Here is a 26,044-nt window from a genome sequence, read left to right on the forward strand (position 1 = left end):
AACCTAGGAATATGTTGGAACTCATAGGAAAAACTAGCATCAAACAAGGGAAACAAATAATCCAAAGAACGAAGCAACCGAAAACTAAAGCAAACACAACCAAACCAAAAGGAAAAGGAAAGCCGCAATATTCCGCCTGGATCCAAGGCCAGAAAAAGGACAACAAGCCAACAGCAAACACATACGATTATGACTGGGACTTAGGCCCAAAATAAAGTTCGGCTGGTAAACCATATTAAGCCCCAAGTGTAACAAGTGTAATGCAGACTCAACGCGTTCAATATTAAATTAAGAGGCAACCGAACCGGAAAAGTTTTTGGAAGATAAAGGAAAAGGAAAACAGCATTGCTTATGCAGGATGCCAAAGAGACTGAATGGCTTACGCTGAAAATCAAAACACATTTAAAACTTATGAAAAATGTAGATTTGTTCACATATTATTATTCCAGAAAGAATACACTGTCTTTAAAAATAAAATGATATAGAAAGAGGATAATAGGCTTATGCATATTCAAACATCAAACATCAATATCTATCTTAACTTTAAACGATATGAAAGCATGTAAATATTCATGACCGCATTAAGAGTTGGCAATAAGCCAGCGAATAGATTGGGATATCCTTCAAAAAATGAACACACATCGACAATGAAAACGACACTGAACAACTTGACAACGATGAGAAACCAATAAAAGATAACTGACAACCGCGACTGTACCTAGTATCTGAAGGATGTGGGATATGGAATCAAGCTTAGCGGCCATAGAAACTATGGAAGTCCAGGAAATCCATGGAATCTGTTTGATTTTGTTGTTGCTGATCGATCTACACCAGGACGATGGGCATAACAAACCAATAACGTAACAAAAGAGGAATGGCAGTGGTTGTGGTTTTATTTTGGCGGTGATTTGGTGGGTATGTATTAAAATTTGGAGAGCAGGAGAAATAGAGAGAGTTATATATATATATATACTTGTGGTAGGAGAGTGGAATATATTACAAAGTAAGGGTTAGGGTATGCACGGTTCACCTACCAGTTTCTTGAAACAATCCTCAAAGAAGGCGGTCATCGAGCGGTACAGGTGGCGTTTAACCCCCGACAGGCTGTGGCCCTCATCCGGATATATCTGCTGCTTATAGAGCACTCCCTTGCTGGTCAGAGATCGGGCCAGGACCATCGATTGCTGCACATGCACATTGTCGTCGGCGGTTCCGTGGACCAGCAGGAACTGGCGGTCGCGCAGATTGTCCACGTACTTGGACAGGTCACTCTCCTCGTAGCCCTTGTAGTTGTCCGTCACGTTGGGGAAGCTCAGATAGCGTTCCGCATACGTGGAGTCTTAAATGAAAGAACAAAGGATGATTTGACAAAGGAGCTGTATACAGGTTGCACCTTAGTAAAGGCATTCTCTAAAACCTTCAAGGAAATGCGAAACTCACCATACAACTTCCAGTTGGTAACGGGTGACACGCTGATGCCGCACTGGAAGATCGACTGCTGTCCGGCCAGGGCCAATGCAGCTGTGTATCCTCCGTAGCTCCAGCCCCAGACGCCCATTCTGCGTGAGTCGATGAAGTGCAGGTTGTCCCTGAGATACTCGCTCACCTCCAGTTGATCGGAGACCTCCACGCTGCCCAGACGCTTGTAGACCTCGTGGAGCAGCTGGTAGCCCTGACCGGCAGATCCCCGTCCGTCGATCTCCACGACAATGTAATCCTTGCTGCCGGCCAGATAGGTGTTCCAGTCGACGTGCCAGTGATCGGTGACCAATTGGCTGCCCGGTCCCGAGTAAACATGCAGTATGGTGGGATAGCGTGTTATCTCATCCTCGCGCAGCACGGGCGGTAGGTATAGTCGGACCTGGGCATGATAGCCGCCGGAGATCATGACGGGGAAGGTCTTGATCTGCGGCATGGCCGTCTTGGCCATCTTCTCCTTCAACCGCGTGTTGTTCTGCACGATGACCAGCAGTTCCAGGTACTGAGACTTGGGCTCCTCCGCTGCTTTCTCATCACCACCCTCCGTGGGTGGTTCCTCCTGCTGGGTGCTGTGTCGTTTCGCTTTGACACTGTCCGCAGCGGCGGCTTTCAAGCCGTAGAGTATGGAAGTGGGCACCACTGGGCCCAGGCAATCGATCAGTACGTACTTCGCCTGCCGCGAGATGGGAAACTTCGCCTCGTGGTACAGGCAATCACTGGGAGGCGGCGGCAGAGGAGCACTTTGACCCCGTCCCGCAGGCTGTTGCTCCACTGGCAGAGCTGGCTGGGGTGGTTGCGCCTCCGCCTCCTCGGAATCCTCCCAGTCATCGTCCCAGGCGGTGACCAACTTGGGCGGCGACTTGGTGTGACCTTCGTCGTAGCCCTCGGCCGACTGCGACACCGCCGGACACGTCAGACAGTCGGGGGGGCGCAGGGCCTGACCTTGGCGGGCCGGCAGGGCGGATACGCGATACAGATGCTGCTGCGACGGAAGACGCTCCGGAGTGCCCAGGAAGTAACTGGATGGAGGGACAACAAAATGCTGATAAATGCCTTACAAGTTTACTGTAATCTAGGAAGTAGGTACTTTCGTAATGTAAGTTAGTAAACTGCTTAATGTAATACGTAATCTATTTAAAGCACTTAAATGATGAAACAAATGCATTCATTATTATCACATCCAGAACACTACGTCTCAAACGGACGGAAGTTCGGTCGGTTTGATGTGTGCGCAATCACTTACATCCAATTATCCAGCTGATCCCAGTGCAGCAATCGATTCACTTCGTACGGACCATGGGTGAGGGGCAGCACCCGGTTCTTGTCGATGTCCACGTGCACAATGTGCCGGAAATAGCCTGTGATTAAGAGGTATTGGTTTCAGGCGCAAGAGGAAACTCGAAAGAGGAGACTCGCAGCTAGCAGGCCGTGTCACTCGGGGGAAACAAAGGCCAATTTGACAACTCAGTGACTTACCAAACAGTCCATCTCGCAGCGGGGATATGGCCACGTAGATGCTGGCATTGGCGGCAAACAGCGGCACTGCGACAGTGTCCACCCAACCACGTCCATCTCCGCTCACCCGGTGGGTCTGCAACGGGGTTCATTAGGAGATTGGCGGCTCACTGGCACGACTCACTGCCATCCAACTCACCTCGATGCACTGGAACGATGGAGCCTTGCACACACTGACCACCGAGATGTTCTGCGGACGATTGAGCCACACCACGGCGATCTTCGAGTGACTCACCCAGCTGGCGCTGCTGAAGTAGTGATCTCTGTGGGTCACAGTGATTGCGATAATGCGAGAACATTTGTTAAGCCACATTAATGTTTATACAAAGAGCAAACCGACTTACTCATTAGCTATTATTTGCGGAGGATGCAGGTCTGTGACGTGGACTTTCAGCGGATCCTTCAGGTCAGCCACTCGCAGGGTTACCGTGGGATTCTGAGTGCCCGGCTTGGGGTAGCTATCACAATGGAAAGAGAACACAACAATATGAATTAGGAGTTAAAGCTTTAATCCCATTTCCTATTTCTAGAAGACGACCCAAACACCCAAATGAGATATCAACCTTTCCAGCTCCGTTCTAGCAATTTATCAAACGCAATTGACAGGGGATCAACCTCCAAGCGTCACAGCTCGCTTAGACAACCCAAAGGTGTTTTGTCTTACAGCATAGCAACCAATTCTAACGCCCCAACTATCAGCACACCCGAATCGCAGTTGGAAAGGGTATGGCCACCCGAAAAAGGATAAAGCCAGTGCCGAAATCCACCTGTGAAAAGGTTTCGCCACTGTCACCTCATGAATTTTAAGCGTGGCACCAGGAGCCCATTAGATGTTACGAAGGGCACGACGACGATGGGGGCATCATTAACACATAATCGAAAAGCGATTTAGGCAGAGCTCCGCACCAAATGGGGTCACGACTTACCGTAAGGACCTGATTTCCGGGTACAGGCTGGCATGCGGATTGCTGCCGGCTGCTCCTGCACTCCCGCTTCCCGATCCTCCAGCGCCGGCGGCCGCTGCAGCTGCTGCCTCTCCGCCGGACGGACCCGTTGTGCCGTACCAGGCGAAGTGCTGCTCCTGGACGTGCGTGTCGTTGAAGGTGGCGTAGAGCATCAGTTGGCCGTTGTCGGACATCCAAATCGCATTATTTGCACGAAGTAACTCCTCTGCAAAGTGCGAATCAGAACGGAAAATGCAAATCAGTGGCAGTTGGGGCATCATTATTGTGCAACATGCGCCTCCGGTTTGCAAGTAATGCAGAAAGTTTCTCATTTAACATAAGACTTGTATTATATACTTTAGATATTCCTACTTTACTGCCAGCAATATGGCAGTTTAGGCGGGATAAGCAACAGATAAGATTTGCATTTCCCTAAAGATTTGTGTTGTTTCTGGGGCTGATTATCCCTTCAAATGAATCCTGCCACACACATCCGATATGTCGTGCGAATGCCACTCACCTTCGTACAGCCAATCGGGAATGCCGTTGTACACCACTCCGGGCACCCCGTCGTGGGTAATCCGATGCACGGACGCACTGCGGACCTCCTCCCGGTAATAGATGTCGTAGCTCTGGACCCAGACAAGTGCGTTTCCAGCTGGCGTGAATCGCGCATAGTGCAGATAGGGCCATTCATCCTGCTGCGGACTGTGGCGCAGCTTGATGCTCTCGCTGTCGGGGATTAGGGATTAGGGGGGCACAGTGTGATAAAAGTGTGAACGGAACGTGGAATTATGCCGGAACTCACCTGGTCTGAATATCGTAGAGCGTGTACTGGGCCAGGTACGAGTGCCGGAACAGCTTCACAACATTCTGGGCCAGGAGCAGATAGCGCTTGTCCGCCGATATGGTGAAATGGTAGGGTGACAGGGTTTTCTGCGAGGGCAAATGGATCCGTGAGTGCTTGCAAATTATGCGAAATAAGGGGGTGAGTTGCCTGCCACCGCCACATTGCGTATACGCAATTTTAATTAAAATTTTAATGGTATTTTCTGATTTGCACGCAAAATGGCGGAAGTTTGGCTTGGTGGCTGGTTGGGAAGTTTTTGGAAATTTGCGGCATTGTTTACGGCTCTGGCTGCCGAAATTGTTGCCAACGAGTTGCCGCCTTAATTTGCCTGGGAAAACAATCTGAAAATTATTCCCAGCAGATCAACTTAATCAAGAGCCAAGTTGATGTCTAGTATTTTGCTATTCATTGCGCATTTCGTGTTTGAGTTTGACGGCAAAGTAAGTTTATGCCATATCCTTAGCAAAACTATGAATATGCATTGCCATTTTGTCGTTGCGACTGCTCACTCGAGTTTCTTTGGATTCGGCTGCACATTAATTATTTCCCACTCAACTGTCTCAACTGTTTCAACTGTTTCAGCTGGCAACTGTTGACTTGCAGTGGCTGCACTTGTTGCACTCCCCGTCTGCATTTTCGGGCCCTCGAGGCACTCAGAATGTTCATTTGCCAAGTTGGCAAGGAAAAGGAAAAGCTTCTGCTTACCGCCCTTTGCTCCCCCCATTCACCCCTTTTCATCGGCTGGCATTCATTTTCCTTGCCTTCAGTTTCGCCTTATTTGTTTGTTTTTCAATTCCATTCGCGCATTATTCATTAGAAAGCGTTTTTCCTCCCCGCGATTTCCCGGCGCTTTTCCACATGTGTGTTTACCCAGTCATTGACATAAAAATCTTTTTGCCTTTTATCGCTATCACTGTATTGGGGCGAAAGTCGCCGCACTCGGTTAGCGATAACTTGGCCCATTTGTTTCGCCCACATTTGTGCGCGCCATAATATCAGTTAACATTGCCAAGTCGAGTGTGTACACTTGAGATATCTGCCTTCAGGCCGACCCCGCCCCCTTTAACTATATTTTCTAGGACTCCGACAACTTCCCTGGTCGTAAATAAGATGGGGCAAATATTTATTCAGCTCAGAGAGATAAGCAATAAGCAAACAAACAGTCCACAAGGGGGCACGGAATTCAGCGAAATGTACTTACAAATGTCACATTGGACATGAGGACACGTTCCGAGCGATTGGCTGCATTCAGCAGACAGATGCGACCCAAATGGTCCTGGTACAGGAACTCCTCGCCTGCAAAAAACGAAATGAAAGCGGAAATTAAAAGCGATTTGCCACATGGCACTGCCACCCTGCCACCGAGAGGGGCACTCAACGCATACACGCAGAGAAAGTGCCTAATAATCTGATAACCGAAACATACATATATCAATTTGATACGAAATATCCGCTTGTGCCCAAAAGTATGCAATGAAAAGGTTAGGTTCTTTTCCAGTTTGTTGTTGCATACTTTTAAGCACCTTGGTTGGGACTTTCAACAAAGTGTGGCACTCACCATCGATCCAGCTGGCGTTGGAGTGCTGCGGCACGAAGAGGCCATCGACGATGTCCTGCAGCTTGATGCGCTGCCCCTTGACCCGCGGTCCCTCATCGGGGGGCGTGAGCAGCACCTTTTTTGATAAATGTAGAAATTTTATATGTTGTCTTCTGCACACTCACACAGACAGACAGACAGACAGGCAGGCAGGCACACGTGAACAACACACACACAACAGCAACAGCAACAACGAATGGAGGGAAAAATGGTCGGTTTGGTGGTGTGGGTGGGTTAAATTTATCAGGCAGCCACAAAATTGCAAAAAAGTAAACAAACAGACAAAAGACAAAAATGAGCGTAACGTATTTACACAAAAATTTATCACAGTTTCTTTTTATATACATAAGTACATACATACATATAAATATACACATAAATGTTAATGGTCGCTTTGGTTTTCTTTTTTATTTAGCATTGTTGAAATATTTATGAATCAGCCTAAAAGCAGGCCACAAAAATATCGTTGGTGAACGACACAGTTTTGCCAATTAAAAGAGAAAACTTTTGCCATCGAATAACGCATGAGGATTTGTGTTTCGTGTGGAGATTTTAAATGGAGCAGAGTAACAGTTTACAATTAAACAAAACCCAAATGAAATTCGCATTGTGGTGTTTAGTTTCATGGAGGCTTGCTATTATTTATTAGCGATATGTCAGTTGGAATACTCTTGCCATATGGGGGATTTATGGAAATAATTGCATTACTTTTTGTAGAGGTACAGTGATAGCACCTATTTTTAAATGGAAATTTAAAATCCCATCCACATATCTTTTAGTTAGGCAAAGTGCTTTTAGCAGAGTGTTTAACAATCGCGGATAGAAAGTGGATTTTATTTTGGTGTTTTCGTGTGGGTGAAGTAGATGTGCTTTTGTTTTGACAGTATTTTGGTTATTGCTTTGGGCCTATTTTAGAAAACAAACGTAATTGCATTGCGCGTTGTTGAATCAATTTTGTGATTTCGGGTTGGCGATTGTCCAGGGGAGCCACGAGCCACCCCAAATAGAAACTCATTTAATTGTCCATAAATATATTCGTAACACCGATTTCGACCATTAGGCCGCCCAGTTGGTGCCAAATTATATTGCCAGGGACAATAACCAAACATCATGCTGTACTATTTGTGGTTCGCCTTCAGACTTACCACCGATGTTACAATGAGGGCCAGGACGATGATGATGACCAGCAGCGCGATGAGGATTCCGCGCCAGTTCCGTTGGTTGGGATTGCTGGAGACCAACTGTGGGGAATCAGAAGAAAGTAGTCAGAAATTAATTGGTAAACGCTGGAATGCAAATGCTGCACATAAAGAGCACGTGCGACTCATTACACCGAAAGTTATGAAGGCCAACCATGGCCATAATAAACCGGTCAGAACCGCAAATAATTGGTTGGCCAAGATGCAATTAGTAAACTGATGATTCAGTCTTCCCTTTTCTGCGCGGCCTTATAAACGCTTTTCCTTCCAATTTATGCCTGCTCTTATACAAACAGACACAGCACACATATTGCTGCGTGCATGTTGAACACAGAGCCGGCCCAAAACCCCTTGGAAATCAAGGCTTAATGCATATTTAATGTTGTCAAGCAACAAAGGAAAACAGAAACCCAAATTAAACACGACAGAAACTTAACTCACGCAGCCCGCACAAGTTGATACCGATTTTTACGAGCGGTAGGGGTTTTCGTCTGCAACTCTGCATGATTTGCTGCCATTCAGTCCATCATGTCGCACATATAACTACATTCCCGCCTAGCCGCATAATTAATTAAGGGCTCATAAAACTGCGCTGCTCGCAAGATAATAAAGAAATGACAATGTATTAATCAAGAGTTGCGTGCCAAAAGGCCTGGACTTGTCCAACTAATTGGGCAGAAATATAAGTTGGGTTTTATTATTTAAGCTGAGTTTTTAATGGAATGCTTAAGATTCTTACTTGATTGACAAAGAAGCACAGACAAAAGTCCATACCTAATCGATTTTCTGCTTATCAGGGATGCTTAAAAAGGGAGAAATCCTTAATTAGAATCGCATAAATATGTTCCACCTGCAAAGCTTCCCTTTTGGCCATTAGTGCAGGCAGGTGAATCGCGGTTCTTAATTAATAACACGTCGCACATACAAATGGGGGACAAATTGCGAGGGAACACGTGTACCTGCCCACACACATCCTTGCCAGCATGTTTATTTATAAGGGGTCCGATCCCCTATATATGTATGTATGTATGCTCCATTCCGGAATCGAGTCCGTAATCCAGCAGTATTTATTAGTCCGGAGTTGCGTCGCAAATAAGGCGAAAATAGCGTAAACCAAACTATCAAACAACAATAGAGAGAGCTCGAGCTTTGGTTAAACTTTCGTTAAACTTTATGCCAACGCTTCAGTGCTTGAAAATATTTTCGTGATAGCAATCATAATAATAATGATTTCTTTGGGGCGGAGGAGGCGCACGCGTCGTATACTTAATGTGTCCTAATTGAATTGCATTTATTCCCGTCCGGAGGGTCAAGTGATAGAGTCCTCAGGACACTCGCTTAGCACACACAGCAGAGCTCAAAACACTCATCTTGATTGCCATGGAGGAGAGTGCGTACACACAAGCTCAAGAAAATATGCAAAAATACGAGCATAAATGAAATTTAAACACTCAACTTGATGAGTTGCTGTTAACGCTAAAGGAATTAAAAATAATGACAGTCATCAATTTGAACAAAGGCCGTAGCTGCCGCACAATTCAATGAGTTTACTTCTGACGTTTCCAGTAAATGGTGGAATTTGAAGGATACTAAGGATGAACGGAGCACATGAGCTGCGCATCCTGTTCATTTCCATCCATTTTTAATGCCTTGCCATTAGGCGTTACTCAAAGACGGAAAATTGCTCTTCTAGACCGAGAAAAGTGGGAATGGGGAAAATTAGTTGACTGTTGCTATTTATTAGCTGGCACATTAGGTGGAAATAACTCTCTTAATTTAACAAAATTCGTCCAATTTACAAATTACTGCATTTAGTAAATAACATTTAAGTTTTGTAATTCAAACGTTCAACTTTTTTTAGATTGCGTCGGGTGTAATAAATACAATAAATCAGTAAATGGTGACCATAAATAAACAAACTCTACCCCCTGAGCTGCGATAAATAAATTCGAAGGCCGTTTGTTTTATGCGCTTTTCCGGGCATTGCAAACTATGCGGCCCAAATGGAAAAATATTGTATCCAAATTCCACACAATGCGACACTCGATGCATGGAAATGAAATGCACGAGCGCAAATCGTAATGCAAATGGATTGCGTTTTAAGTGCACGCGAAAACAAAAAATAAAAAACAAACAAAAAAGCGGATGCCAGAGATTGCGAGAAAGTAAACCTCTTTCACCGTTTAATGATGTTTATTTGCAGGATTTCCATTTCTGCTGACTTTTGATTACCATGGGATTTCGGATCAGCTTTGTTATCATTCCATCTTCGTTGTGTCCGCAAACGGGAAAACCAGTTTTCCCACCGCACAAAGCGCAGAGAGTGCGGCTTGATTAAACTCTCGGTTACCTGAGATTCAGTCCACCCGGAAAGCGAACTGCTGAAATATTCCTTTTCGGGCAGCGTTCAGAGTTTAAGTTTAAGCTGCAAAACTTACCCGGACCGAGCTTAAAAGCAGAGAATAACCAAATTAAGTCCTGCTGCCTCTCTCTATCTCTGGTCCCACCTGCTTTCACCGCCCACTTTCACTTGCGCCTTCCCCCAGCTGTCCAGGGGGGCAGAGATAATGCGAATGGCCAAGCACTCTTCCCCAACCCCACTCACTCACACACACACACACACTCATACTCAAACACACACACAGAGGCACCTACAATCCCGGGCAGAGCATTAGCCGCCTTTTGCGGTTGAGCTGGGCAAACTCGGGCTGCTCCTCGAGTGCAGAAAGTTGAAGGAGCCAGCTGGTTGAGGGGCTTCTAGGAGGAGGGGGGTTGCAGGAGGAGGGGGGGTTGCAGGAGAAGGGGGGCTGGCAGGATGATGGTGCTGGAGAGCCGCCAGTTATTTGCATAAGTTGTCATAGTTATTAAGCTCTGAGCGTTAAAATTCTTTCCTGCATACTTTTAAGCGCATTAAAAATAGATGCCAGCCATAGTATTTGTCGAACGAAAAGGGGAAAATGAGCTTGTTGAGCTCGCGTGGGAAAGAGAGAAAGGCGGGGAGGTGGCGAGGGCGTGGCCGCATCCCGCTGGCAGTGAAAGTGTCGTTTTCAATTAACTTTCGAGTTGGCTCAACAGCGTTGGAGATGGCCCAGTTAATCGCATTAGGAACCATCTGTTTGACACACAAGAAGAAGGCCAGCTACGAAGGTCTTTCAATATGGATTTCAGGTCTTTTCATTTTGAAATTTAAATCGCACTAGCAATTATGAAGGAAAATTATGAAGATTTTGGCTTAGCTTATAGGGGATGTAGAAGTGAAAAGCTGAACTTCCAATTCAAATTCAAAGTTAAGGTACTCAAAAGATAAGTGCCATGCTTTATAAAACTCATTTCAACAAAATATATCTAAAGGCATATAAAAAACCTTAAAAATAAATACGTAAAAATGTATTTTCAGTTAGCTGCTATAAATTTATTTAATTTTGTAGCTGATAGTTACTATGCAGCATAGGTGGCTAACATTAAAGATCGATAGTATATAGTCAAATTTGAGTTTGAGCTGACCTCCAACCTTTGCCGAATAAAAGTTTATCTAGCACCGTTTGCTTTTCACTCAAAGTCAATGTGTGCAGAACTTCTGAGCCAATGAATTCTGACTTATTGCATTTTTTGCTGGATCCTTCCATCCCCGTTCGTGGGCACTGGAAACCTTGGAGGTCCTGTGCCTCCTGCGAACGCGTCACCTGAGGCCACATTCCGCTCAAACGATATTGCCCTTCGCATTGGGAGGGCGACATTACTAAGCAATCTTTATGGCCCGCTGCCTTCCTGCCAAACATGAAATCCATAAACAGTCCTTCGGCGTTCGCGGGCGATTGTGGAAATGAAAAGGATGCAGCAACACCATGGTGCATCCTTGCACGCTACTTGCACTCGGCTACTGTGGCTGTATTGGTGGGGGGGTCCTCAAGGGCTGGTGTGTGTGAGTGAGTGAGTGTGGCTGTCTGTGTCTGGCTTTCCGGCATGCCAGCCCCATTGTCTACCTCCGATTCCTGCCCACCTGTCCACCCGCCGCCCGTCGCCCATCGCGTTTGGCGCTGTTGTCAACAGCAGTTTAGCTCAAGGCCATAACGGCATAGCATTTGCTATATCTGTCACGTGGTTCCCCACTTCCCCAGTTCCCCATTTCCCGAGTTCCCCAGTTCCTTGGTTCCTTCGTGTGTGCGGCTTTTCCCCCATGTCAACACATACTTGAGCTTCCATTACACTGCCATGATTGCTTATTTTTTGTACTTTCCTTTTCCGATCTGCCCCGCCAGGTGGCGCGCCTGTCGGCGGTCGTGAAGTTGCCTGAATTTGTCAAAATAAAATGTAATATGCCAGCGCTGACACAATTGAATGCGACTTTGGATTGGTTGCTCAAGCAAGAGTGATTATTTTGAGCCATTCCGCCCACGGCGGTTTCCATTTTATGATTTTAAGCTTGACTTAACTTGATTTATTGCCAAGTAAACACTTTTCGAAACTGGGTAGGGAAGCAAAATAAATTATGAAGGAAATAAGTTTCGGAAAACGGAACAAGATATTCTCACATTACTAATTAGTTTCCACTGTCTTCACATCGTTCATATAGAAGCTATTCAAAAACATTTTCCATCTCACAAACCTACAAAGGAATCTTCCATTAAATCGTAGCCAGAAGTGAATATATACTATATTAAGGATATTTAATCTTTAAACTGCAAAGGAAGCCCTAAGATTAATCACATCTTTAGCAAATATTGATATTGCACAGCAACACCTGTCGGCCGAAATTAGCATAGTCAAAGCAGTTAATATAGATGAAGTGCACTGGCCAATTCGATTGCTGCCAAAATATATGGCCAACACTGTGGGCTGCCAAAGGCACACCGATGCGTGTCGGTGGAATGGAAATCGGAGTGGAAATTCCGGCTAATTGATTTCCGCTCGAATGGCTGATTGCCACTGCGACTGGCTGCTGGCTGCTGGCTGTTTATCCGGGCGGCGATTGACACTCCCACTTGGGCGGGAAAGTATCCGCCCGACGACTTGGTATGCGTGGCACACACGCAGTCGGAGTCTGAGTCAGAGTCACAGACACGCGGTGCATGGCTAATTCAATTTCGCAATTGTAGTCAGCACTGTCAGCGTTTTGCATTTGAATAACATGCGGAATTTATTTCAATTAGCATCGCAGCCACAGAGTTGCTGCCATGGCGCCGCAACAAAATCCGGCGAAGCGGCAAGAGCTGACCATCAAAGTCCGGAAAAGACGGAAAAGGCGGAAAAGCGAAAGTGGATAGAGGATAGTGGAAAAGCCGGGAGGAAACTCAAGTAGTCGACGAACTTTCCTGCCTCCACAAAGTACTTCTCAAACTTGAAATCAGAGTGGGTAGTGACTGAAGTGACGATGTAAGTGCTAAGTCAGCTCGTCGCACAAGTGGAGCTAATAATAAATGCAATCGCGAAAGGTAATCTCTGGAGCTGATAAGCCAATCAAGGATTTCCCCAAGTGCCGCGGCTTGTCGTTCAGCAACATTTATGCATTTAAGCTATGTAAATTTAAGTATTATAAGTAAGTCCAGCTGTAAAAATATTGCGGTCCATTAATTTATAGCAGCTAATGAATGACATTTCATCCTTATGTATAAAAACAAATTGTGCACTTTTTATTTAACCTGTTTAAACGCGCATTTATGCATACCTAATTATAGCCAATTTCACGATTTCGTAAATATTTAATAAAAAGAGGGAATAATGAGAGCTTTGTGTTTCACGTTTAGTTACGCTTTTTCATTACATAAATTAAAAAATACTTCTACAGACGCAGTTGCACTGCCCTCAAGGCAAATTCAAATTAAATTGCTATATTTACATAAATGTGCCGTAATGACGCTAGAGATCCCAACTTTAAAGTGAGTTAATTAGATTGCATAACAATAACCCTTACGTTCTGCTTACGTCAGCTAGCCAACTTTCTGATATCCAAGCCATCCTTATGTATTCTCCTGGCGCTTTTCAATTTTCCCCGCCATTAAACAATTTGAAATTTTAATCCCAACCAGAAGTTTGGCTTTCCTTGACTTTCGAATGTGCTCCACGAATTCCGGATGGAATTTTCGGGATGGAAAAATGGCACACACGTGCCGGGGAAATATTTGTTTTTTAAAATTAATTATGCCTAATTATATTTGGGCTCAAAACATATTCTCTTTTTTTCCCAGCTTTCCGCCGCCTGCTGGCTGCGTACGCAAAAAGTGTAACAAAAGAAATTACCTCATCATCGTAATTATCCTGCTCCGGCATGACTCGATGTTTGTGGGCTTACGGCGATGGATTTAGCGGAAGTCCGATGGGCGGTGGGTGGTGGGTGGTGGTTGGAGGTTGGTTTTTGGAGGTTGCTGGTTGCTGTTTGGTTGACAAATTAAAGAAGCCGCCGGCTGTTGTCTCTGTGGTCCGCTGGCTTTATGCTTTCTAGACTGCTGCTAATCGAATCTATCAGTTTCCCCGGCGATAAATTGCGAGCTCTGCCAATTTGTCTAGTTGTGAAAATCACCTCGCTGCGTCCGCCTTGGGCGTCTTGTGGGGCTCGAGATAACTGAAGTTACTGCCCATGGCTACCATGCGCTCGCGAATTATTATTCTGGAGCTCGTCCTTGACTGGTGCCAGCTGTCCTTCCGCCTTTCGCCTTCCGTTGGCCACCCCAAGTTTCCCTGTACTGCTTGTTGTTTTTGCTAATTATGGCAGGGTGTTGTTTTTTCGGCGTTGGCGTTTGACTTAGGAACTCGCAATGCGCTTTTGCTGTTGGCTTTTCCCGCTCGCCGCGTCTGCCCCTCCTAATGAGCGTGCATTTTCAGTTTTCCCAGCTGCAGCCAGCCCAGTTCATCCTTTGTCTCGTTGGTGTGATTGTAGTCGTAGGCGTTGGTGTAGTTGTTGTAGTTGTTGTTGTGTCCGTTGTTGAGACACTAATGATGCAGCATACTTTTAGGCCAAGCGCTAAATTGGAATAGAGTGGGTTTTGGAGTGGGGAGAAAGAAACACACACGATATTTTAAAATGCAGTTCTTGCTTAAACATTTTCTTGTTGCTCTGGTGTTGCTGTTGCTGTTGTTGGTTGTTGGTTGTTGGTTGTTGTTGCTTGCTGTTCATGCACTGTGTGTTGTTGTTAGTGCCAATTTGTTGTGTTGTGCTTTTAGCCTTGGTGGTGTGTGCGTGTGTGTGTGCTTATATAGGATGTTAGGGGTAGCTTATATAACATGACACATGCTGCATTCTTTCGGGCTGCTCGTGTGCTGCTGTGTGTGTGTGTGGCGCTTTGCTGGCATCTGAATGTGGGTTAAGTAGTCTAGTGCTTAAATATTTGCATAAACAAAGGCCGCTGCCCAAAAGCAGGCAATGTTAGTTCTAATTACATGTACAGCGACTATGTTTCCAGTCTTGTACTTTTCGATTGGGGGTTTGAAACATGCAGGTAACCCCAAAGAAAACTAATCTGTTTATTATGCAAAATGTCGCAGGCGGTTGCAACTTGCAACACTTTAAACACGACTGCGTTGTATTATGCAAATCGAATCCATGGGGCGGGGTGCAGTGGTTGAGGGCAGTGTTAATAGCATTACATTTTCAATTTAAGTTATGGCAAGTTTTTCCTAGCTCCTTCCTTTTTTTTTGATACCGCTTATACGTAGCTTATTATGCAAAATGCATGCACAGTTAACAATGATAACAGGGTATGTGGAGATGTGTAGAGACATTCATTGTGGGTGAAAATCGTGCTAAGGTCAGTTTCAATTTATGAGGACTTCAAATACTCGGTATGCCGCAAATCACAGGTTTCGTATTAAATAATCTTAGAGACTACGGAAATTATTAAGTTTAAATAATAGGTGCTGAACGATTTGCGGCTGCTTCAATCACAATGACTCAACAGCTTTCTAAGCCACAAGAGGATCAAGCGAGTGTTATCCCCATAATCCAAAGGCTACCAAAGCTATTTTCTATATGTATAAACATATACTATAATTACCCTCGATGTCAGCTTTATAGCTGCACGACATGAGGAAGACAAATGACTCAACTCCCATACATATACGTTAAAACTTGTTCTTCGCCCGAAGAGAAGCTTTGGCTTAAATAGCCAATGACACACAAATAATCTACAATAGCCCCATGAGGGGCCAGGGAAGAGAGGGTGTTTATCATTCGCCTGAGTCATCTTTAGGGAGCGTTCACTGTGCACTCCGCTTCCTCGAAGCGCATTACAATGCATAAACTTTGGTCATTGTGGGGTTTCGTGTGACCGCCTTTTACCTTAAGCGACAAGCACAACTATAAATTTAAGCAAAATGTATGAAAGAAAACACAATACTCGACCTAAACGTCACTTTGGGGAACAATGGAAATGTAGCTGCTAACATAAATTTCATTAATTTTAACGTAGCCAAATTGTTTGGGACTTTTGTTATGTTTGTTGTTTTTTTGCCGTATTGTTTTACATTAATTCTTACGCAGCCAAGCGCAAATGGTATTGTTTTCATAAAAATGATTTTCATTTTACCCCGAACAATGTACCATTGAAATACTCCTCGCAGGCAAGTAAAACAAAACAATTTGCATTTCAGTTGGCTAACGAGGAACTGCTGATGACCAAGGGAGTATGCTCTGCGGATCCTATTAAAGACACCAGAAACCATATAAATATATTCAAAGATAATTTAAAGTACCTATGATAGAATTATGCTGGAAAAACTGTTAAAAAATGGTAAAAATGACTAGAACAAACAATGTTGTATACCTTCTCTCAGCAATAAAAACACGTGCCCCTCTGCGAATCGCACAGCTTAATCGTTGCAGTTAAATTTATTATTCCCGTATTTTTCATTTCGATACTTGGAAAAGTTTTTAAGCATTCTTCGCAACTTGGTTTCATGTGTTTTGTTATCAACATGTTGACATTCACTCGCGTGGGCGACTCCATTGCCCCTCCTACTTTTGTTGTTCTATCTCGCTCTGCGAACGACTTCCGGCATGATGCAACCGTGCGTACGTCGCTTCCGGTTGAAGGACGAGTGCCGCTTCATAAAGTGCCGCGCACACAGTCACAGAACTGCCAGCACACTCGAATGTATATCATGGCATTTGGCCAAAATGTTAAATTTATTGCTTCAATGAAGCGATAAAACATAGTGCAGCCAAATCAACATTCGTGCAATATGAATTGTTGATTATTTTAAAAGTAACCGCCGTCGAAAGTAGACGTGTGCCTGGTGGAAGGGAAAAATCAATTGCAGCTGCTGCAAACGTGTTGCAGCTGGCCAATTTGAGAGGACACTTTTGTGGCTTTTGCCGTCGCTTTCCCACGTGCCACTTATCGGTTGGCCCACAGCCCATGTTGCACGTATAGTGCGGCCGTAAACGTTTTTAGCAACTGTCTGACTAGGACGGCCATTAGGTCTCATTAGTGGTCGGTTCAGTGCCACTTGGCAGCAAGCACAGGTGGATTGTGGTGGTCGAAACCATGTGCCGCTTTAAAGCTGCAACTACTGTTTAAAATAATGTGTTTCCTATATAATACAGAACTTTCTGCTATTATAAAATACAAATGTATATACTTTCTGCTAATATTCAATATAAATGTATATACTTTGTAAAGCAGCGTAACAATACTAATGCAATCAGCCATGTGTAATTGCATAAACAAATGATCGAATACTCTATTTAGTTGCAGTCAGCTTTATTTGATTAATTTATGCCGTTGCCCCGCCCCTTTGCCGCCCCCCATTTCAGCAGCACTTTCACAGCAAAATATTGCGTAGCATGAAATTAGGCTGGCATCATTAAACGGGGCCACCCAGTGGGACACAAGTGGCAAGGACATCTGCCCCACCGCCACCGCCACCCCTTTTTGTTGCCTATTGCGACGGCAACGGCGACGGCGACGAGGCTTGCACATTAGTTTTAATGCATGTTTCATGCGCCATTAGGCTTAATTAGTGGCATTCGCTTCCCCCAGCGAGCTCAACTTAAATGGGTTTCAATGTTGCTGCACAGGTCAAGGGTTGGGGGTTGGGTTGGTGGGTGGGGTTGGGGGGTGGGGATCACGACCAGACTGCAATCTGCAGCCTGTAGACCGACATTATGGCTCTCAACTCCGCTCCTGTGTCCCCATTAAGCCCAGCGGTCGCCGTCATTCATCAGCCGTTCATTTGGCTTTAAGCCCCCCACACGTACGCTGCGGAAAAATGAAGATTTAATTAAGAAAAATAATAAATGCTTTCGGCCCTGGACGGCGGAACGAAAGCCTGAGGCGGCTTTAAGCAGGAACAAACAAATTGTCTCTTCTGGCCCGGCGCATGAGCCTTTCGGCCTTGGTTGAAACGAGATTTCCATCTCGACAGCCAACTCAGCTGCCTATTCAAATTTGCCAGCAACAATGTTGGTACTACCAAATTTGGCCAACAGCAGTTGAACATTTGATTTGTGCCGAGACTGAAGTGCTTTCTAGGCAGTGATGCGTCTACTTTTGGATGCCATACAACTTAAACATTCGATTTTCCTTTGCAAAATACATACTATTGGTTCGAGAAGACAACTCATAACCAAGACTTTACAAGGTACTTCTAGGCCATTGAATTGTAGCTTAAGTTCCAGCTGATTTGGCCAGCATCGCTGTTGATTTCCGCCGAGTGGCGCCAACACTTTATGGCCAGCACAGAAAACGGTGGCTTATAGGCCATAAACAGGCTAGTCGCTGGGCCATTGAAGCGCACAAAATGCTCGACATGTTTGCCCAGACAGCTACAGAAACTCTGAACTCGGAAAAGGGGAATAAATTTGGGCAAAGACAACTGAAAGTGGCTGGCTCCCAGAAACGAGACTAGTTAACTTGGATGAAAACGGATGGGGCTGAAGCTGGGTGAATTGTAGAGCGGGGCATGAAAGCCAAATTAGGAGGGAAGTCGGCCAAAAGTAAATAAACAAATAAAGACGACGACAAATGACAAGGAATAAGAGACAAGTTCATGTCCATGTCACTGTCTCCTCGTCTCAGTTCGTTTCGTTTTGGCTCGTTCCGTGTTTGCTTTATTTCGATTTTTCTTCTTTGAGGCAATTTCACTGTAAATTTATGGCCCACATTTCCTAAGAACATTTTTCACCTTGTAAAAGTCAAGACCGCGAAAAAAACAACAAAATTACATAAAAGCCCGAGAGAAGAAGCAGAATTTCCAGCGAGCGCGTTCAAAAAATTATCAAAACAAGCACGACCGCCATGAAATTGTAAAAATCGGCATGAAAATATTCTCCAATAATAAACAGGCTCAAAAATGTTTAAACATCGCTGAGAGAACTGGAGACAAAGGCAGGAATATCCGAATATATACACAAATAAGTAGGATGAGACAACACCGAAGGCAAAAGTTCATCGAGATCCATAAACAAAGTGCAATTGTTCGATTTCAGATAAGGTAAGCATTGCATAAAGGATATAGATTTATGTGTTATCATTAAAGTGCTGATGACCTACTGGGAATAAGCGATCGAAAGGTCAGTTCAGTGTTCCCCAAATCAACTCCACGCATTTATTCTAATTTATTCGAAATGTTGTTTTCTTTAATTGAGAGATTTACTACAAACGCCTGTTTGTTTTCGTAGTAATCAATAGGTCCATTGTATGGGTTTTAAATAAATAAAGGTGGGAATTGTTTAAGTTATATTTACTCAGGACTGAAAGTCTACGTGAGCACTGCAAATAAATGGAAACAGCATCTAATATTAGATCCATTAAAAATTGTATAGATATCGATTTTTGGAGACCCTGTTTGAATATGCACCTTGGGAATATATATTCCACAACACTACTCCTACCACAGCGCACGTAAGAAAAATAACTATAAATAACAGGGAAATGTTTTGATTATTGCGGCAAAAAGCTTTTAATGTACAACCTGTCGTATACACAATATTTTACGCTAAGCCAACAAACAAAGCCGAAGAATTGTGAGACTGCAAGCAAATGCGAAGATTTTCCCATCGCTCGACTGTCTGCTTCTGTCAGACGAAAGCCGAAAATGATTTTAGCAACTTTTCTGAGGTCAGTCAAAAGACGTTTCCTCTCCACTGACAGATTGACAGATATCAGCGGTATCAAGTGCCTCGAAGATCTCGAGAAATTTCCATAAAGGAGAACCGCTGGCTATTCAATTCTCACATACATTTTCCCATTTTCCTGGTTAAATCCGATAATAACCAAGTCTTTCAATTAAATAGCTCTATTTATTTATGCGGGCACTCTCTGTGTGAGGCACATTAATTAAAATGGAAAACCAGAAGGAAATTATTTATGGCATAATTGAAAATCGTTTTCACAAAAGTAAGAAAGAACTATGGGAAAGTAAACAAGTGGAAATTGAGCACTTTGGTTAATACACTACATTTCATATAAACGTATAAAAGTGAATTAACTTTTAAATACTTTACAGCTGCAAATAGCCATAAAAATGATTTGCAAAAGTAATTAACTCTTCTGCTTATTTTCATCATTTTCATAGAGAAAACACCAATAAACCGATCTAGCTAATGTTAATAACTTAATCATGCATTCATATGTGTATAAACACGAATAAATTGGCGATTTCAATTGAAAATACGCCATTAGTTCGCTGTTCACGAATTCAATTTCTATCGAACGAAGATGCTCCGCTGATTGATGTTTATGGAGCGTAATTTGTTCTGGCCGCTCGAAAGAATCTTACATGGGCACATACATATATCTAAAAAGTCCGTACGAGGTGAGTCAGATTGATGGCCAGCAGTTGAGTAATGGCTGCAGATAAATGTCCAAATTCAAAGTGTTTAGAGAATAATGCGAAAGAGATAAGACAACAAAGGATTTGTACATACGCTTATACAGAAAGCAATCGCATAAGAACCTACAAATAATTCTACTTTAATCATAAAATATAATGTGTGGTCTTGATTATTACCATTGGCTTCTTGGAAGGCACGAATATTAAAAAGCAATTTTAATTGGCCATAAATAAGCTGCTCGTATATTTCCGCCATTGTAAGTGGAAATCCTTAGACTGCAGTTGATCCTGCTATAAATAAACATTTATCGAACTGCCCGCATTTTGAAGGCTCCCACAGAAAGCGACTTATTTAGTCGGCCACAAAAACTCATTACAAGCGGCAATTCAATGGAATTGGAAAGACGCAGAGGTAAAATCGACAACGAAAACTATTTGGAAAGGCTCTTTAGCAAATGGAATGCGGCATGAAAAAGTTTTGCGAACGTCCTTGCCACATGCGATGCAGTGCCGTGTTGCAGGATCTGGTTTAATGCGGCACCGCAACCGATTCAATAATAATAGACCCACCGGCAGCCATAATTTTCAATTGCAATACCAATTGATGGATCAACTTTTTTTTCCAATTTCTGCAGCTCATGTCTTATAAATTATTCATAGTTTTCGTTTCGAGTTGGCTTCAAATGACCGGAAAATTGCATTATAGACATATACCGATGGCACGGAAAAGGTAGGAATGACAGGCGGTCCACTGCTTTCCACTCGAACATGTCATTGGTGCATTAAGGTCACCCCAGTCATGTCAGTTGTGTCCTGTTCGTCCTGTTCGTCCTGGCCGTCCTGCTGCCCGGCTGCTTGCTGTCCTGTGTGCCATTGACCAGCGGCAACCAAACATAAAATATACATGCCATGGCCGCTCAGTACGGAAAAGTGTCAGGAAAACTGTTAAAAAGCGCTTCAGCAACTTTCACAATCAACAAACATGACAAAAACTGTATGTTCCCATGTTCCCATACCCCCCTCCTCACTGCCCCCCTCCCCAAATCCCCCATAGCCCCACATCCCCATTGTCCGCAGCGCCCTCTGTGAAACGAAAACAAAAACAAGTGTCAAACACAAACGCAAATACAACAAAAATGAAATGGCAAAAACTTGCTGCATAAGTTTGAAGGAGGGCAAGTGGGTGGTGCTGACTAGTGGGTGTCCAGTTAGTAAGCACAAAATGCTGCTGGCTAAAAGAATAAACAATAGCCGAAATGTCCTGCACACAATAGCAGCAGCTTATGTGCTCTGCTGGGACAACTATTTCGTTCGCTCGTTTCAATAATAATAGACTCTATATATAATGCCCTATATTTAGGTATGTTGTGTTAACATTACAACTAAACATAGTACATCTAAGTACATCTGAGTAAATCTATACATCTAAGTTACACAAAATAAATAAAACACTTTATCATAGTTTACACAATGTACAAGTGTACTGAGTTTTATACTATACATAATTTATTATAGATTATTAACTACAAGCCCTAATATTGTAATCTCCCCCAGGCGTACATGCAACTCATTCATATGCCCCACATTCCCTTCCGATGAAAGAAAAAAAAGCTGCTTTACAAGCCAACTATGATGCCCATTCACAGAGTATGACGAGAGATGAAATAGCTGCTGAAATGGAATTTTCACCGCATGGACATGAGTCAGCGACAGGATGCATGGCATATGTACGTTGAGGCGCAAATGACAATGGAAAGTGCTTTGTGCTCCTCTGTGTATGTCTGTGTGTATGTCTGTGTGTGTGTGTGTGGGGGGTGGGCCCTGCTGCGTGTGTGTGTGTGTGTGTGGTGCGAGACTTGCGTGAGTTAAACGCAAATAATGAAAGTGGATGGGCTGCAGCAAAGAGAGCGAAACGTGAGATGGAAGCAGTCAACAAGCGAGCGCAAAGTGAAAGTGGAAAGTGCACTCAACACGAGCTGCAGCGGTGTGTGTGTGCCAGAGAACTGCAAGGGTGGCATTTTTTGCCACCTTAATCACACTCAACAAATTTCGGTGTCGGGTGCCACTCACACCGTCACGCGGTACTTGCAACACCCGCTCAAAATTCGGTGTCTGCAGCACCCTGGTGCGGCACCCGAATCAATGCGGCACTCAGTAGCGGTACCGATCACACACGCCACTCATAACGAAGGTAGAGAAGGCAAATGCAGAAAAGGCAAGTGCCCAAAAAGGGATGAGTGGCAAAAACACTCATTTATTTCTCGGAAACACCCGGGTGTCTCGCCAAACACCCGGGTGTCTGGTAGACACTCGAGTGCCTGTGGTAGCATAATTCCTGAAAAACGAAATAGATTATGCCCAAAATCTGAAGATAGACTCCATTTTTTGCATTCTTTTTACAGAAATTTAAACAACACGAAATAGACTTTTCTCTCTTATATTTTATATTATTTGCTTTGTTAAAAATTTTAATATTTGTTTCTATAAATGTATAGTTTTATAAAAAAAATAATAAAAAATTAAAATAAATAAAATTGTTTTAAAAAAACAAGCGAAAAAACAATAGAAATAGAATAGTGTTAATAATGTATAAATATTATTTAATAATATATAAGATTGTTTTTTGTTAAGACATTAGGTAGATCAAAACGCAAAAACATGTGCTCGACCTTTTTCTTGGGTGTTCCCTTTCACCCTTCATTTTTGAGACCGTCTCGCTTCCACCATACAAATGTATGCATACAGAAATACCTGCGGCGATCGTTGCTTGCGCGTCACTCACCCTAATTTGTTGCACAGCAGACACCGGTGTTTTGTGCAAGTAGCAAAAACACCCGGGTGTTTGTCTTTGCTGAAAATAGAGTGTCTACAAACACCGGTGCTGAAATACCGTGTTTACGGTGCACTTAGGGTGCGGTGGCTTGCTGCAGTTCTCTGGTGTGTGCCTCTTTGCATGTGTGTGTGAGCAGTGCTTATGTTGCATACACTGGGGGTGCTCGCGCTTAAGATAAATAGCTGTGGGTGCCAGAAAAACAAATCTGAACACCAAGTTCACTCCCTTCAGCTCCCTGAATTCTGTCCTTTTTCTTTTTTTCTCGCAGGCGCAGCTCCCAAAACTGAAAATGGTGGCGAACTTTGCCGTTAAAGACGAGGTGAACTTTCGAAATTCTCCCAGCTTCTGGTCATAATTATGTTAATTAAGGCAGGGGAACGTAAGGTTTTCCATATGCCAGGTAGCCAAGTAATTTGCGCCGTTCAAATGAAGCACACCATTTAAATTTGAATTTAGGTAGCCCTTCTTTCCCATTTCACTTTCTCCCCGCCATTTCTTTTCACACGTGGATGGGGACTCTTCACGTAGCTGGGCCACGTTTTTATTTGCATATCATTTAGTGTTCGTAACGGCTGTGGAATGTTCCCTAAAAAGAACAAAACGACCTAAGACAAACTACCCAACTTCAGAGTGTAAGAGTGCACAGAAAAGAAAACATTGCAAACTAACCAATGAAAAATATTTATTGTTATAACTTTATTATTGATCTTAACAATAAACCAAACAAAAATTAGGCTTTCAATACGTATTGATTTATATAAAATTTAAAACATATTTCATTCATACTGAATCCCAAGTACAAAACATTTCCTCTGCTGAAAGGCTCCATTTATTTTCAGTGGAGTGGGAAACTCAGTCAGCAATTTGCTTTAATATTAAATGGCTAACGAACCGTAAGAAATATGAACGTGTTATATAGTTTGATGCGAACGCATTTCGGCCAGAACGTAATGTTGGGGATCATTGGGGAGACCCCACCGAAGAAGCGGGAAAGGAGGTGGCAGTGGGTGGCAGAGGGTGGCGATGGGTGGCGGTGGGTGGCAGGGGGTGGGAAAGTGACTGCAAGGTTGAATGGACATGGCATTGAGCGGCTAAGTGTATGAGTGGGTAGGTAATGCCAACGGGTGGTTACCAGTTTTGTCCAAGCATCAACTTTTCTCAAACTTTGATAAAGTTTTTCACTCGGCAGGAGTAAGTTTTCGGAATCATTTGCCTAGGAAAATGTGTTTGTCAGTGAAATCTTATGATTTCGCCAGATTAATTGCTCAATCTCGAAAGTTTTTAGTAAATTAAGAGAAAATTTTCTCCCCGATTGCCAAAGATATTTTATATATCATTCAGCTAAACTTTTAATGCAGTTAGGGAAAATAAGTCGCAAGTAATTTCGATTACAATTCCTACGTGATATAGTAAACTATTAAGTAAATTGCCTTTTCGACATATTCAAAAATATACCTGTTGATAATTAAATATCACTAGATTGATAATTAAACTACTATTTATTTGCAATTTCCTTAGCTGAAGAACCAAATCTTTCAAATTAAATCTGTTTAATTTTTTCCGCTGCTTTCGAAACTTTTGAGGCCAACCTGGTAAACAAGGATCCTGCTAAAAGTGAAAATTGTTGCTTCCTTTGTGTGGCAGTGTGTGTGTGTTGTACATATATATCTATAAGTACTTCTGCTACTGTCTGCGAGAATACACATATGAGTATGTGTGCAAGGTGAAGCGCTGTGGCGGCAGAGACATTCAAATTTAGATACAAATGTTGCACGTGCCCTCGGAGGTGTTTCACTACAATCCTGCGATGTGAACTACATCCACACCTGTGTGAGAGTGTGTGTGTGCCTCTTTTTCTCGAGTATTTGTGTGTGTGTGCGCTCATTTCGGTGATTGCGCTGCTAAGGTTTAATAAAGCAACACCAAGACGACGTCGAGGAGGACGATTACGTGGAACTGCGTGAGGGAATGGCAGCAGAGGCAGAGGCGGCAGAAATGGCAGCCATTCCCCAGAATCGAGGAGCAGTGCGCCGTGGCCCTCGTACAATAAAGCAACTTACCGGCATAATTGGCAGCCGCAGCCAGATATAAAAAGTGGAGGCACAGAGAGCGTGGCATAAGCAAAAGGCGCACACAAAAACTTCAAGTTGAAATGAAATGAAGCGTGAGGCAGCATTTTACGCATAGAATCCCACCTCAATTTGCCCTTTTATATGGCGCGAGGTTTTCCCGGAAAATGTGTGTGTGCAGGTGTTTTCGGTGTGCTTGTTTAGCTTAATTAAAATGCCCCGTACAAACACTAAAGTGTTTCATAGCGGGCCACAAAAGTAGCAAATACATGGAAATTAGATTTTTCCTTTATCATCTTTTTGCACTCGCAGTCCTATTTTCATTTTTTTTGCACCACTTATTGCGCCTGGAGCTGACCACGTGATGGGTCATTCGGAAAAGTCAGTTCCCAAAGCGACGAAGCTGCGAGGTGTTGAACATTAAGCAAAAGCTGTTATAAAATATTTTACTGTTAAACTATAAAACAGAATTGAATTGCTTAATAAACAAGCATTATTTTCTGCTTCATTAAATCGCCAACACCTTTGTGTGTCTCATATATTACTTTATCTGGGAAATACACAATTTCTGAGTTGAATAATTTCCATTCTCCTACTGACTGCACACACTTTGTGCACTTGTGTGTGGCCATATGATTATCTTATTCACATCATTAATAAAGGCGTATAAGTAATTTGCATCGCATTAGAAGGACGCAATGCAATTAATTTGCTGTGGCAATATTCTAACTGATGTGGTTACAAATGGCAAGGCAGTGATTGTTCCACTTTAAAGTTATATTTATACTGC

The 26,044-nt window shown here is 43.5% G+C and overlaps 1 protein-coding gene across 3 annotated transcripts in view; it reads right to left on the reverse strand.

The window, feature by feature from the left end:
• Positions 1-26,044, reverse strand: part of LOC122616848 — a 35,492-nt gene that overhangs the window by 4,489 nt on the left and 4,959 nt on the right. For 2 of the 3 annotated variants that reach the window (XR_006325921.1, XM_043792424.1), the window contains exons 2-15: positions 13,822-14,542; positions 7,531-7,626; positions 6,347-6,461; positions 5,990-6,084; positions 4,747-4,874; positions 4,459-4,670; positions 3,921-4,164; positions 3,339-3,452; positions 3,134-3,257; positions 2,956-3,070; positions 2,723-2,837; positions 1,441-2,498; positions 1,035-1,339; positions 719-825 (exon numbers count right to left, since the gene is read on the reverse strand). Coding sequence is in view for 2 of the 3 variants with exons in the window: in XM_043792424.1 (XP_043648359.1) it covers positions 754-825; positions 1,035-1,339; positions 1,441-2,498; positions 2,723-2,837; positions 2,956-3,070; positions 3,134-3,257; positions 3,339-3,452; positions 3,921-4,164; positions 4,459-4,670; positions 4,747-4,874; positions 5,990-6,084; positions 6,347-6,461; positions 7,531-7,626; positions 13,822-13,851 (2,823 nt within the window). In the remaining variant the exon portion in view is untranslated. The remainder of the gene's footprint in view (positions 1-718; positions 826-1,034; positions 1,340-1,440; positions 2,499-2,722; positions 2,838-2,955; positions 3,071-3,133; positions 3,258-3,338; positions 3,453-3,920; positions 4,165-4,458; positions 4,671-4,746; positions 4,875-5,989; positions 6,085-6,346; positions 6,462-7,530; positions 7,627-13,821; positions 14,543-26,044) is intronic. The other variant, XM_043792436.1, reaches the window with a different exon arrangement.

Source organism: Drosophila teissieri, chromosome 2L, assembly GCF_016746235.2.
Source record: "Drosophila teissieri strain GT53w chromosome 2L, Prin_Dtei_1.1, whole genome shotgun sequence".
NCBI classification, from domain to species: Eukaryota; Metazoa; Arthropoda; class Insecta; order Diptera; family Drosophilidae; genus Drosophila; species Drosophila teissieri.